The 15,714-nt window shown below is 38.7% G+C and overlaps 2 protein-coding genes across 6 annotated transcripts in view; one reads left to right on the top strand and one right to left on the bottom strand.

Moving 5' to 3' along the window:
• LOC136836568 (alanine racemase-like) overlaps positions 1 to 15,714 on the top strand; it is a 165,155-nt gene that overhangs the window by 9,277 nt on the left and 140,164 nt on the right. The gene's annotated exons all lie outside the window — the stretch shown is intronic.
• LOC136836323 (uncharacterized) overlaps positions 1 to 15,714 on the bottom strand; it is a 97,537-nt gene that overhangs the window by 663 nt on the left and 81,160 nt on the right. For all 4 annotated transcript variants that reach the window (XM_067100479.1, XM_067100477.1, XM_067100480.1 and 1 more), the window contains exons 7-9: positions 4,181 to 4,354; positions 3,054 to 3,152; positions 1,999 to 2,837 (exon numbers count right to left, since the gene is read on the bottom strand). In XM_067100479.1, the coding sequence (XP_066956580.1) occupies positions 1,999 to 2,837; positions 3,054 to 3,152; positions 4,181 to 4,354 (1,112 nt within the window). The remainder of the gene's footprint in view (positions 1 to 1,998; positions 2,838 to 3,053; positions 3,153 to 4,180; positions 4,355 to 15,714) is intronic.

Raw genomic sequence — 15,714 nt, 5'->3', positions numbered from 1 at the left:
ACATGCATAGCCTATGGTCTCAAGATGAGAAATTTGGCAAGTGAGTTTGTCACTTGCCTGGATACAGTGGACCATTCATGGCCCCCTTTTTGTGTGGTATTTGCTACTCAGCGTAATGGGTCCAGTCTCTTTACTACTGTTGTTATTAATAAAGAATGTATATTTTTCCAGCCGGGATACAAACCCTCATCATTATGTGGATATAATTTTGACTGATTGAAAACAAGGTTTAAAACTTTTGTGGGCTGCCTTGTGCAGTGGCCATAGGTAACCACCTGCACACACAGCAATCAGTGTCTCTTTGACATGCACTGGGTACGTTGTTGAGGCTCTCATTGTGATTGTGTTGAGGCTAAGCTTTCTTTGTATTTGTGATGTGTCTTTCAGCTGTATGGTGCTTGAGAATTTTGTCCTTGTAAGCACAACCAATTCACATGTCCAAGATGTGTATAAACTTGTTTTCATTTGTACTGAAATTTGTGGCAGAGGTGTAGACTGTATCAGTTGCCAGTAAAAGATATGAGTCATTACCACCCCCTTTCCTTTGAAACTTGTGAGCGGTGATGAATAAAAGGCAGTCTTGCGTCCAGTTGGCGGTTCTCAGACCCTAGCATTGTTGCCTGTTCATGGGTATGGTCCGACTTAAGAGAGATACAAATGATATCATTTCATGTTGGCTTTGTAAGATTAGACGGGCATACTTGTCAGAGGGCTTGGATGCATGTTGTATACCACGATTGTAAGCACACAACATAAGAGGCATTGCCTCCTCTAAGGCATCAGGAGAAACTTTCCAGTGCCACAGGTAATGAGGGCAGGTGTGTGCCACTGCCAAACTACCCTTACCTCTGTAGGTTGAGTGATCTACAAGTCCTAAGATACTATTCTTTTCCTTTGGTCATGTTTCACAGCTCAACAAGGTGTGTAACTAACATGCTCCTCTTGGACGGAATAACATTTCACATATTATGTTAAAAATGGTTGAATGTATAGTGTGTGTAGTCACTTTCACTCCTGTCTTCCTTCTATTGTCACAAGCATCATATTCAAACTGGATTGAGCAGATGCTTGTGAGTTACTCAACGTAGCTTCCTTATCTATGACTACATGTAGTTTGTAGAAGAGAGACTCTCCCCGTTTCCTAGACAAAAGGGGGGGAGGGGTTAGGAGCATATCTTACTGTAAGGGATCGATCGTAAACTACCTCCCAAATAGTCTCCCCTATAGGTGGAGCTAGTTCTACTGATGGTTTTCTAGAGTGTTGCCTAGGAAGGGAGGAGGCAGGATACAAGAGCCAGTTTCCACCCACTCACCTGTGTGACTGGGTAATGGACACTCAAGGTGGCACATAGATTCAAGGCATTTCCTCCTCCCTACAGGTAAGTCTCCATAAAAGACAAGATTTTGTATCTATAGGAACAAATAGTAAACTTTGAAGAGAATTTGCATTTTTCATAGAAATACAAACCTAAGTCTCTATACTGTATTCCTTTCTCTAAGACCCCATATTGCCCTACTGCCAGGGAAACAGACAGAATGACTACTGTGTGCACAAGTTTTTACCTATAATCACCATATAAGGGCAACTGCCAAATTTTGGAACCTTGTTTAATGCTTCAGCCAGCCCGACTGTGTGAAATAGATTCAGGTGAAGACTTGTGTGGGTAAGTCTAGGAAAAATGCAAATTATCTTTAAAATTTGCCAAATTAAGACTAAGGCCAACAGGTCACTTACATTCACCATCAGTCCTCTAAAGCCAAAGATGGTCATTTGTTAAGAAATAAATGACATATCTGTGCTGAATCAAAAAAAAGTGTAATTAGTTTATGAATAAATAGATAACTGTTGAAATGAAATGATTTAAGCAGAACAAACTCTGGAATATGAGTATGGAGTTTTAACTTATGAGCATTAGCTTAAACTGGGAGAGAATTCTAAGGCTTGGAGGAAGAAGGATAAAGCAAATCAAGGAACTAGTTGGAGCCAAAGAAACTTACCTGAAAAATTTGCTCATAAGAGCTATGATGCAGACAACAAGTGCCACTGTTAACAATCCAGTTCCCCATTTCCAAGATTTACATTCTTCATCTGTCTCGGTGCTTTCTAAGTAGTGTCTAGAATGCAGCTTCTTTGTTGCCATTTTCACGTTTTGCATAGCAATGGCGCCATTGAGATCTGATACGATGCCATCCTCTCGTGGTGAGTTGATGGTTACATTTGAGAGAATCAGGATTCCACCCTTGACTGTGATGGCTTGCTCTGCCAAATTGATGATGACAACATCTTTCATGAGTAGCAGCCCTTCCACTACAATGCCACCTGGGGCTATATCACTTATGATGGAGTTTATGATGTTCCCTTGTGTCTTCACCATTATGGCATTTCCTGCCAATGCACCAATAGAAACATAATTCATGTGGAGCTGCCCTTCCACTCTGATGCCTCCTGAAGCTACAACTTTTATGGTGGAATGGCTGATATTTCCTGTTGACTTCAGTATGATTCCTGGTGGGTGAATTTTTTCAATTGTAGTGTTGAACATTTCCATGTCATCTGAGGGCACAAGACCATCCACTGTTACAATGTGAGAGCCTATGATCTTGCCAGTGAATCCAGACCAGTGCACATTGGCAATCCTTTCAACACGTGTGTTTTCCAGATCCAAGTCTCTGAGTATTCGGTCAGGTGAGAGGAGATCAACACTGCAGGATATGAGGGTTACATCAATAACTCCAGTTGTGATGTTATAGAAGTGGACTCCTTCTGCTTGAAGCCAAGTACTGCAGTCTTTTTCACTTTCAGCCGTAGTTGCTGTCACCACTTTCAAGAGGCTCAGCTGAGGAGTAAAATGAGAATTAAAGATAGGCATTTGCTCATAGGCAAATATACATGTGATTTTTCAGTATCAACTCATTTAGGTCATTAGGGTGAAAATTGTATTTTTTCAAACTCATAAACATATTGTAGTAGCCATTAATACTGCTGTCCCCAAGGAAATTGAATGAAATATTAAATATAAATTTACCTTGGAAACAAAAAATTGGAAACTTACCTTTTCGATACATGATGGGTAAATTGTCACAAAAGAGGCCCCTTGGACAAAACCAATTGCACTTTCCTGATCGTCTTCCAGATCAATGAACAATGTTGCCTAAAAGAAGAATGAGAATTAATACCATACTCTCATTTGTGTCTATGCTTGTGTAAGACAGCAGCCAACCACTCATTCTCAATATAAATTTATCTTTAGATTGGCAACTCTAATGTTGCAATTCATTGTCTCTGCAATTAATGGGAGTTTAATTTTGAGTCATCTTTTCAAGTCTATAGGTTTTTGAGTTGATTGTGTGTCTTTGTTGGTACTGTTTTTTAATAGCTATGGATGTTTTTCCTGAATATTTCAAGTTTTTGTATCATTTTGGGGCCTTGGGAAACTTATTGATTAGTCTGGCTTTCCTGTGTTCAAAAGTCCAATACATTTCTTGTAGTTTTGTTCCATATATTATGAGTGATAGTGTAAGATTCCATAATTTACAGTCTGTTCTGCTTTCTGTTCTAGCAACAGACCGTGGTTGCCATTTGCCGTTTTTTAAACTTTCCTATACCTCGAAATATCAACATTGAAATTTTAATAACATTCTAAAACTGGAAATGATTTAAGAATTCCAGTAGGGCCTACTTTTGTAATGAAAAGGACAATGAGAAATCACCTCTTTAAGCCTTAGCTAATGAAAACTGAGTAGTTTTGAGAGCTAAAGTTATGTAACATGGTTAATCACAAAATGACTTTCAGGTGTGTTATGAAAAGGATAATAAAAACTGGATTTTGATTGAAAGTTGTCCAAAATATGTATATGAAAAACAAAACAAATTTTAGAGCACTTGACTATAGTTTCTCCACGCACAGTTGGGAAAGGGCAGAGAGTGTTTGTATATGTCATATGGTAACAAATAAGAGCGACTGCATTCTCAGGCATGCATTTCACTTGAGCAGCTGCAAGGTCGTTTTGAATCCATTCCTTATACAAAATACGTTTGGTGAAGCTGACATGCGAGTGTTAAACTTACTGAAAAAAGATGAATGATTAGAGCTGACTTTTGAGTGCACATTTAGAAAATGTTCCCGGATGTGACAAAGACCATGTTGGTACTGGAAAGAAATACAGAAATATCACTTACATTGGTAGTAGGAGAGAAATCACAATTCATAGGGGCAAGGAAATCCCAAGTACAATATGGTGAGAGATGTAAGTATGAGATGGTAAAATTCGAATTCACTGTTGGTAACGGAGGTGGTCGACGAACGTGAACAATTGCAGATGAGTAAAGACCATTTAGCCCCCTTACGGTAGCCTGTGGATGGAACCAGGGAATATTAATATTATATACTATCTCAGTGCTCAACAGTAAAAAAGGACAGGTGAACAATGTTAACATAGACAAGAAATGTAACAATTTTCAACTTTGTTAACTTGCCTGATTCTCTCTGGCAGCTGAGATGGCTCTGATTGGAGGTATGATAGATAACAATCCATTCAATTCAAAGGTGGCCCCTTCCTCAAGGTGAATACCCCCAGCTCTTATGCTGAAAGCATTTGCATCTTCCAAGATTAATTTGCCGCTCTTAACCACCAGGCTTTCACCATTCATTCCGAAAACATATATTCCTGCAAACTTAGTTGTGCCATTGTCGTGATCAACCGTGAGAGCACCTTTCTGCATCTGTGAGAATTGCATATAGTACAAGAATTAATACAGTGGCAAGCAGGCAATAAATTCATTGCTCTTTATTCTCTTCATGAACAAGGATGAAACAAAGTTACTGTTAATGGCTCTTGTAAAGTGGATTTTTACAAAATGAGTGCGATTCTACAAGGGAATGTAACATCAACTTTGCTGTTTACCCTTATGGATTCCGTAATGAGGAAAGTGGTTTGAGTAATGACAGAAAGCTGAATGCATCATATATCTAAAGAGACTTTACTCAAGATAAATCTAAGACATAAGTAATAACGACAGAGCATGAACATAGGGATGTACTGACAGTGGATGGAGAGAGGAGTAATCAGCTTGCCTCTTTCAAATATTTAGTGACAATGATATCCAGTAGTTCCTGTTGAGTTGGAATTTAGTGAAAGACTAAGAATGGCAAATCGAACTGTTGGCAGGCTGAATAAGGTCTGAAGATCAAATTGACAGAAATTTTATACAAAATTAAGATTATGCACAAGTCTGATAAGATCAGTTTTGCTGACAGCCGTGAACCTTGGCATGACAGTGACATTTTCTGAATTAATTTTGTTAGTTTGATAGTAAAGCTGTTAGAAGTATATGGCAGGATGGAATTAGAAATGATACCATAGGGGAAACTGCGGAAGTTCCATTTGCAGATGATACAGTGACGAAAAGGAAATGGAAGTATCTAATACATTTCTTTTGTACAACTTATAGGAAAATAGTGCATGGCAGTGTTAAGTGGGCTCCTGTGGGCACCAGAAGGGTTGGATAACCAAGAACTACTATAATGAGAACTATGAGATGAGAGACTGTAGACAATTGGAGAATTTTGAATGATAATGATTAAACATAGGAAAGACATGGTTGGTGGAATTTTAAAAGGCCTATTGTGTCACATTGTTTTGGAGGTGATTATATTATATATAATTATGAAAAGCCTATAGGTCACAAGTATGTTATGAATTACAATACACAGTGAATGTTGAATTAACAAGTGGGGAGGAAAACTCTCCCAAAATCTTGGAGAGAATGTTTAGCTAACATCTGACGCATTTCCTCGTTAGGTAAAATGATGGCGTCAGGATTTTCAAATGCAAAAGATATCTGTTACTCTATGTTGGATACCATCTCACATAGGATTAGAAGGCAATGAAAAAGCTGACACCTATGCAAAAGAAGCTAGAACACTGCCAATATCAGCAGAATTATTACCATTAGAAGATTATACTAGATACAGTAAAGCGGTGATTAAGAAGAAATGGCAAAATAACTGGAGGAAAGCAGTCTTAACAATAAATTAAGAGAAATAAAGAAACTGTAGACCCGTGGCCATCATCCTATCAGAATTGCCGCAGGTTTTCAGTAATGTTGACTCAGCTAAGAATTGGTCACACTAAACTGACACATGGTTACCTGATGAGTAACCCCCATGCCCCTATACCTATGTGCGAAATATGTAATATGCAAATAACAGTAAAGCATATTTTAAGGTATGTCCAAAATATAGAATCCAAAGAGACATTTTATTTAGAAGATATTCCTTTAAAGATATACTGTCAGAAAAATGACAAATTTTCACTTTTAATATATTAAAATTCCTTAAATTTAATCATTTATACGATAAAATATAAGATTCATAGAATAATTTATAATATATTCTAATAACTTAATTAGTTCTTAGATAAACATATGTCGCTAGGTTTTAATTAAATTATTAGGGTTTAAATAGCTTGTCTAATCCTTCGGGCCAGCCCTAGCAGAGTTAATATTAACTCAGTGGTCTGGTTAAACTAACGTTAAAAAAAAAAAAAAAAAAAAATTTTAAGGCGTGGGATCAGGTGATGTGACTTTGTGTGTGCGTTCGCCGGAAGTGTCCAGGTTCTGGTGGGAAACATGCGTTTGTGTGTGTCTTTTGGGTCGAGTCCCAAGGTGTGAAGGGATTAGGTATAGGAAAAGGGAATCATTGGAAGACCAACATTGAACCTTATTAAAAGTCCCAGGTAGAGACTTGTGAGTTGTGTTTTGTCATTCAAGACTGTGAACATTGCTGTTGGGAGATGTTTCACCCAGAAAGAGGACTTTGACTTATTTTGACCTTTGAAAGTTACAGAATATGACTATATTGTAAATGTTCTTTGGGGAACTTTAACATTTTAATCCATTTCTTATTTCTTGCAATCTAGTTATGTTAGATTTTGTCAAACGTTTAAATCCATTTCTTGCAATCTAGTTATGTTAGATTTTGTGAAATAAATTATTTTTTTGTAAAGTTTGTTTTTGCTGTAGACCTGAGAGAGAGAGAGAGAGAGAATGCAGAGTGGTAGGTACTGAGGTGATATCAGCAGTTTTCACTTTGGCACTACCAAGGCTACCATTAGAGGGGACGTCTCGACTTTGTAGTAACAGGTAAGCAATGAAATTACTTCATTACTGGGCCACAGTAATTTGGTGGCAGCTCATTTGGGACCTCTGAAAGCCTCTGAGAGAGACGGGTGACGTGGAATTCAGGTTATATAGGGCGTGTGCCAATAATCTGGGAAGAGGTACGATGGTAGCTGATTGCTGACTAGGTATTTTCAATCTCCCTTGGGGAGACACGGCAAACGACAGTTGCACGCAATAATGATAAGTGGGTGTGTTTGTGGATCGAATGACTGATTTGGATGTGTAGTGCTTCTTTTCAGATTGGGAATTGTTTCGGTACTTTTGCAGCGCAGGTTTTGGAAGACTGTGAGGGATATATATATATATATATATATATATATATATATATATATATATATATATATATATATATATATATATATATATATATATATGAAGGAAGATCGGGATTAAGTAAGAGACTAAATCCCATTGCTTCTCCATACGGCGTATTTGCAAGCATTCTAATCTTTGTTGTTCAGTTTCATTGAGTAGACGGCGATGATTTCTAACGCGTTGGTATTGCAATCTTAAGGACTTCTCTTCAGGTGTTTCATTGGCACGCCTTTGCCTCTTTCTTTCACGATCACGGTTTATAAAATCTTTAATCTTTCTCCTCAGTACCTTCATTTGCCTTTCTTTTATCCATGGTCCGTAAGTTTTCAATGAGCGTGTGATTATACCAGCTGATGTCCTTAGTAAGCACAGAGGAGCGAGCTTACGCGATGTATGAGTATATCACAATCGTGTACTGAAAATAAAGTCGTGAAATAACTGGATTAAAACGTATTCTTGAAGACGTCTTCACTACTCCAGGATCCTTTGAAGCAGTCTTCAGATCCTGAAGCATTCCAGGAGAAACGGCCACTAGATTATAACGTCTTTTTAAATTCTTAAAGACTCCAGGATCCTGTGAAGCCGTCTTCAGCTCCTGTCGGATCCATTTCCCCCGAAGAAATCTTTGAAGCCTTTCGTCTCCAAAAAAACTTTGTTCTTTAGTATTTTGCAAGAAATCCAAAGGCTACAGAGCCTGTAGATTGGCTTCAAGCCTTTGGAAGCCCCAGAAGTCTCCAGAATTCCCAGAAGTCTTCGGAATTCCCAGATTCCCTACTGTCACCCTGGGGAGGACAAGATACACTTGGAATTGATTTTATACACACACACACACACACACACACACACACACACACACACACACACATATATATATATATATATATATATATATATATATATATATATATATATATATATATATATATTGTCATAAACAGGGTCCTTGGGGAGACGGGATTTTGAATATTTTATTATTAGGGACTGCCTTAGGTGCCAAGGGCGGGTCCCCAATTATAAACAAAGGAATGTTATTGGAACTTACCTTAAAGTTTTCATTGATTTACCCAGATACTGAAGGTCGCCAATTTGGAATTAGAATTCTTTTACATTTAAAGGGGTTTATATATTACAGAAAATTGTGCAAGTATGTGAGACCAAAAATGTAACAATTTATAGACACATAAATCACATATGATAGATCATAAATGTAGTAATTTAAAGACATGCAATGCAAATATGAGAGGCCACAGGTGCAGCAATTCACATTAAAGCAAGTAACTCTGATATGCCCAAAATGCATCAATTCACAGGCGGCAATACAATGAAGGGGTAAATTCCAGGATAATGGACATTAGTTAATCAAGATGATTTCTGTGTTGGCAACGGATTCTTGCAATCAGGCTGTGACTAGGAATGGTTGCGAAATGGGGTGGCAGTCAGTAAAGAATATCTTGGCATAGATTTGCAAACTGGGCAGGATATGCCATCTCCTGGAGTTATTTAGTACAAACACGTGGGGGCAAATGAAATCTCCCTTGTTACTAAACAAAGCACAATGAACAATCTTACCTTCTAAATCTTAGCCCAATTTTCTCTTTAAAGGTAGGACTTAATTGCAGGTTATGAGGCTATTGAACAAATGCACTTTAAAGGATGAATGGGGATGGCACTGCTTACACAAAGGGAACGCCTGAGTAGAAATGAAAATGTGAAAGTCTTGGAGATGCACTAAGAAAGCATTAAATAGACTGGAAAGGAGGAAAGGGGTTGCTGGCACAAACTACTCTCAGACTTTACCTTAGATGTATATTTGAGCTCTGAATACAGCGTCAGTGGCCATTCGAGTCGTTGCTGACCAGCTCCCAGAGAACAGGGAACAGACGTCTGTCTTGGAATACGGTTGGGAAGTCTCAGCCTCCGTTTTCAAACCAATGCGGGGCGGCTGTTTTGCATACATCCAGGTGTCTCTGAAAGAATCGTCTGCCGCCAGTCAGGAATTCGAGGGAAATTGATCCTATAGATTAGAAGGTTAAAGCTTAAGATCCTAGCTTCCCTTTGGCGTGGCTTGCGCCCCCCAATACCTATAACCTCTCTGAGCTGAACTCGAAAACACTACCCCACAGGGGGGGGGAAATCTAGGTGTGTTCTTGTAGCAGGGGGGTTGAAGGAGGGGGATCTATTGTGTGGCAGGCCCAGGCATTTCCTGAATGCTAGAATGGAATGTGTCCTGGGTTCAAAATAAGTAGGAAAACATCTTGGTTCCACTATATTGGCTTGACTATCAGTTAACTGAGATGATGGATGTTATTAGAAATCAATTAAATGACGATTAACCAGGAGGGAGGAATGGAAATCCTTGACAATATATATTGTCATAAACTGGGGGCTTGGTTGAGGAGAGAATTGGAACAATTGTTTAGAGGGACTGTAACGAACCAAAGTGGGCGAGTTTATGAACAAAAAAGAAAGTTATTTTGAAACTCACCTTAGATTTTCCTGGATTTACACGTAAATGTTAAGGTCGCCATTGAAATTAGACTTCTTTTACAATTAAAGGGGTTTATTTACAGAGACCAGGGCAAGTATGCAAGGAGACAAAACAGAATGCAAATTGTAAACCAATAGAGCAGGCTCATTAATTATATACAGTGAGCAATAATGCAGACATTGGCAACAAGCAATTTAAATATGGAGGGGCCAAGGTACAATCATCCCCGGCTATAATAATAACTCAGTTGGGATTGGAATTACATTAAAATCGTCTCTTATGAATTTCAAGAAGCGGGAGCTTCAGGATAATAGAATCAGTTAATGTAAATGTTCTGTTGGGCCAACAATGGACTTCTGCAATCAGGTTGCGACCAGGAATGGTTTCAAAATTTGAATAGCAGTCAGGCTTAGCGGACACAGATTGCAACGGAGCGGACAATATCTCCCTGTAAGAGAGGTTATGAGTTAACACCACGAACTGGAGAGAAATAAAATCTCCTATGGGAAATACCCAAATGCACGTTCTTAAATGCTAAACATTACGTAGCCCAGATGATAAATGTAAGAAATCACTTAGTCACAATCTTGAAGTGTATTTGTTTGGGCTTTTGAAACAAGGAACACGTGCTCGCCGTCACACAAAGAGAAAACTTCAACACTTGTGTAAGAGCCCGACGCTGTCTCTACCAAACACATGTGTGTTCGTGTGTTCGTCGACGTCATCATCGGGGGACAGGACAAAACAGGGAGCGTCTCGTTTCTTTCCCTACAGGAATGCGATTTCCAACCATACAATATTTCGTCTGTTTCTCCTAAGCATTGTTGTCTTAGTGTATGTACAATCACCACTACTTGCATTGCCATGCAACATTCTAATCATGTACTCATAATGTTTCCAACGAATCTTCTGTATCAACTGTATGTGTGTTTCTGTTTGTGAAGATGCCAAATGCCCTCCATTTCACATATATTATGCTGCTGCATTGTATCCATTAATCTGTCTCGAATCTCATGCAAATGGCCCATGTGTAGAATTTCCTGGCTTTTCCATTGATGTATATTTCATCACTGAATGTTAATTATGTCTTGATATCGCCATCTGTTTGTCTCGACAAACACAGATGCCTGAGCCTGTACCTCTGTTTTTACCTGTCTGTGTGTAGACGCTTACCTACCACTACGCACGCGTCAATAACATCTTCAAGATTCTGTACATTTATCTCAATGAATTACCAATAAACCAGTAAACACCCAGCCAGTATGTCACTCATTCCCAGTCCCTTACACTTTGTATCACTTAGACTAATTTTGCCCTAATTTGCATTGGGGAAGGGATAACTGATATTATCACTGGATCTTTTGCACAGGTTTCAAGGCACGTTACGGCCGGATTCACGGGATGCTGAAGCAGGACACTTAACAAAGGGAAAATGCTTTGTGGAGGGAAGGAATTGAAGTTTAAAGACTGGAAAATTTAGGGGTTTCAGGGAGGAGGAAAAGGGCTGGCTTACTGACTGTTGCAATGCACTAACCTGATCTAACAATTGCAGGCGCCAAACATCGACTCGGCCGTTTGTCGAAAATAGTTTTCAACCAGCGGGAGGAAAGGCATAGCATGCTTCCCGACAAAGTAAAGAGCCTCCTGAGCATCGATAGGTGAGTAATGTCTCCTGTTTGTCGACAGATAGGCCGGTGGACCTGCAAAGAGTCATAGGCAGCCAGCAAAAAGGAACAGAGGGAAAGGATCCTTACATATTAGTACTTAGAGGTTTAAGGTCCCACTCTGCAGTTAGCCCCACTGTTTGTTAACCACTCCCCAGCCTAACTGCTCCTACATGACGTGATGGGGGTGAAAAGGGGGTTCAGATTGTTTCCCGATCAGAGCGATTCAGGAAAGGGAGGTCTATCGCTACCAACTGATGCGAACAGCTACAGATCTGGTTCCAACCAAGTTTGTTTCCTCCCCTGCCGCCATATTTCCCTGCCCCGACAGTCAAATGAACAGCCAATTGCATTTTCAAAATTAATGATGCACTGGTGTCTAATGGAGGAGGGATATATCATAAACAATATATATGACATATATATATATATATATATATATATATATATATATATATATATATATATATATATATATATATATATATATATATATATAATTACATACATACTGTATTTGTGTGAGTGTGCTTTCTGTTAAACTGCTGACAAACTTGATGAAATATCTAAGGTCTTATGAAAAGTCAGTGACACAATGAAGTATGTACACACAATAAGTATGTCAGACTACAATTCAGATAATACTTTTCTATGTAAAACTTGAAGAAACTTCTGATGTTTAGTGCCAATGCTCAAAATTTATGGTTCATATAATTTTTTTATTTTCGGGTCTTACATCAACTTTATTGGCTCAAAATAAGGACCATTTTTAAATTTGACCAATTAGTACTTTGTAAAATTAAATTAAGTATACCTTAGTTTTACCAGACCACTGAGCTGATTAACAGCTCGCCTAGGGCTGGCCCGAAGGATTAGACTTATTTTACGTGGCTAAGAACCAATTGGTTACTTAACAATGGGACCTACAGCTTGTTGTGGAATCCGGAACCACATTATAGCGAGAAATGAATTTCTATCCCAGAAATAGAATTCCTCTAACTCTTCATCAGCCAGCCGGAGAATTGGAACTCTATTCATCAGTGACAGTCTGAAGCTCAACCGACTCAGCCAACGAAGGGCTATTAGTACTTTGTAAAAGCTAAGTTCTGATGAAGGGAGAATCACAAGTCAATCAACTTACTCTTGTGTCGATGCTGAGGTTTTGTGCTTGAATGGGTGACTGGATTGTTAAGTTAAACAAGTCTTCTATTTCCACATTCGTCCAAGTGGAAGGTTTTCTACCATTTATGTACATACTGTCCATATGATCCACTTTGACGTTTTGCATATCAAGAAATTCAATGATGCCTCCATGAAGTCGTGATACTGAACTGTTGACAATAGTCAGGTTCGAGACATCTCTGCCAAAAATCACATTTAAATGGGAGTCCACAACTGAAAGGGTCATACCACAGTGATGATTTGCATGATCATGGGGTGAAGTGAGATCGTTTTCAGTAGTTAAGTGAGGGAGAGTTCCTTGAACAGATATTAACTGAAGCTCTACGTTACAGTTGGTGGAAAGCACCAGAAGAGACTTGGCATTCTTGATCTGTAAGACTTGAAAGCCGCTAATGTTGGCAGAATCAACCTCAGTGACCTGGAGAAAAGGAAATTTTGATTAAGACATTTTCTGAAATACAACTCTCAGCATTATGTTCATAACAAAAAGGGGGAAAATGTAATAAGTGAGCACTAAAATGAATTGCTTTCTCTTACCCAATCGGTAACTAGCTCTTTTCTACCCGAACTGTTGATCCCATACGGATTTAGTATACATGGTACTAATGGTTCTCTGCAGTGCCTCGTTGACTTGTAATGGCACTGCTTTTAACTTTTTACTTTTCATCTGTTCCCTTTGGTCTATTTCCTGTAGCTGCCCATCTCTGACGTCTGGTTTTGCCTTGCTGCATTCACACAGCTGCCTCACTAAAGTACTTAATGATAACTACTCACTATGTCTCAGTGTAATATTTTCTTCCAATGTTAGGCCATTTCTCTTGATAGTGTGGTACCATAGGAAAACAACACAGTGGTCATTCCACATTGACATTTTAACCTCTGAATCGTGGGTGACTCCCATGTTCAGAAAACTTCTACAACATTAGCTGCATCTTACACTGATATAGAAGGTTCACCAGTAGCACTTCAAACCACCCCACACTTACTGTGCCATTCACCTCTTATATTGCAAGTACTCTGACACTTCTTGGGTATTATGGCCTTTTCTATTCTTATACCCTCTTAATTCTATCTGTCCAACCCTTTCTAGGTCTTCCTCTGCTCCTCCTTCAAACTTTTCTAAATTATACACTTTTCAGTAGTTTATTGTCCCACATTCTCACCACTTCCCAAGATATTTGATAAAATTATCCTTTCATTCTAGCTAACCTTTCTGGCACATCTGCATATCTCTAGATGTCTCACATATCGGTCTTTTGTCGTTAATATTACACAAATGGTATATTTCAACAACTTCAACCTTTGTTCCTCCATTCCATTCAACATCCACACTTTACTTCCATAAAGGAGAGTTGACTCAAAATCTATTTATACATTCCCACCTGGTATTTTCTTAATCTTTCTGACAGCTGCTACTTTTATTGCTTCAGTTATGTTATTTTATAGATTACTTCTCAGTGTTCCTGGTTTCTATTCATCTCACACTTACTGTCAGTTGTTACCCACTGCAAAAATGTTCAGACTCTTACTGGATCATGCAGTTACTTTTCACTTCCCCAGTCAGTTTTGTATCATCTGCAAACATCAACCGTTCCACTTAGCATTCATGGCACATTATCTTATCCAACAATTTTGTCTGTCACCTCACTCCATCAATAAAGGTATTACATAACCACTTAAACGTACCACACCTTTGTCACAGGCCTACTTTTACACTACTTTTAATGTCAGAGCTAATTTAGTTGGCTTCTTGAATTCTTTCATCACAGGATCAGCAAGCTAATTTCCCCCACCAGTATTTGTCATAGGAAGGCCTTTTGCTCACCCAGTTTACCCTAAGTATTTAACAGTGATACAGGCTGCAGTGGTATTGTCTGAAACACTGAATTTAACATTCTTGCTTAGCCTTTTAATTTTTAGTAAGGAAATTTATGGACATTGAGAGCTAATTTGACCCTAGAAATATACCAGTGTGTTGAAGTAGTAAATATTGTGTACTTGAAATTGAAAATAATGACCTTGTCAGTGCCGTTGAAGTCGGTGGAGAGCGTTGAATTTATTGAGGAACACTGTGTAAGTCTTTGGCACAAGAATCCTGGTGTCATTTTCCATTGCAATAAAGTCATCCAGGAACTTGAAATAAGGCGAAGAAGAGTTCACCTCCATGTCGTCAACTCTTACATTACTGAGGGAAATTTTCTCCCTGTCTAGAAGTACAATACAGTCTGCAGCTGCGGAACTAATAGTCACATTTGAAAGCTCAACAAAAGTTTCTGGGTGCTCAGCCGCTATTGCTAAAGCCTCTAATCTTTCAATAGAAACATTCGAAAAAGTCACTACGCCTCTTGCAATCTTGATCCCATGAGATTTAACATGTTTCACTGAGCTGTCTGTGAAGTCCATGTGAGTCCCATTGAAAACAATTCCATTCTCGTGAATCAAGTCGAGGCTACTCCTAGAGACTGACCAGTCAGCATCTGCTTTGAGCTGAATGACTTCCGAGAGTGTTGTGTCAAGAACGTCACTTCTGTAGAACTTCCAGTGAAGGTTTTCTACTGTGGTGATGTTAGAACTCAAAGCAAGGAAGCGTCCTGATCGACCAGATTTAAAAGTGTCTGCTGTAGGAGTGATTTAGATTGAGACTGTCTACTCCATAGAAATTGTGTCTGCTGGAATCCTTTAACTAAGGTTGAAATGTACAGGGTGGGTGATGCAAATTCTGCATCCTGTCAAAAGAAAATGTTTGTTTGAAAGATATATGTCATTAACAAGAAAAAATTCATCCGTTGTACTGAGAGGTATCTAATTCTAGCAAACTGTGAGATATTATCGTTGCATTCATAAGGGGATGGAGGACCATCAGAAAGGTGGATGTTTGCATT

This window comes from Macrobrachium rosenbergii, chromosome 56, assembly GCF_040412425.1.
Source record: "Macrobrachium rosenbergii isolate ZJJX-2024 chromosome 56, ASM4041242v1, whole genome shotgun sequence".
NCBI classification, from domain to species: Eukaryota; Metazoa; Arthropoda; class Malacostraca; order Decapoda; family Palaemonidae; genus Macrobrachium; species Macrobrachium rosenbergii.
This window is presented reverse-complemented; position numbering and strand designations above follow the sequence as displayed.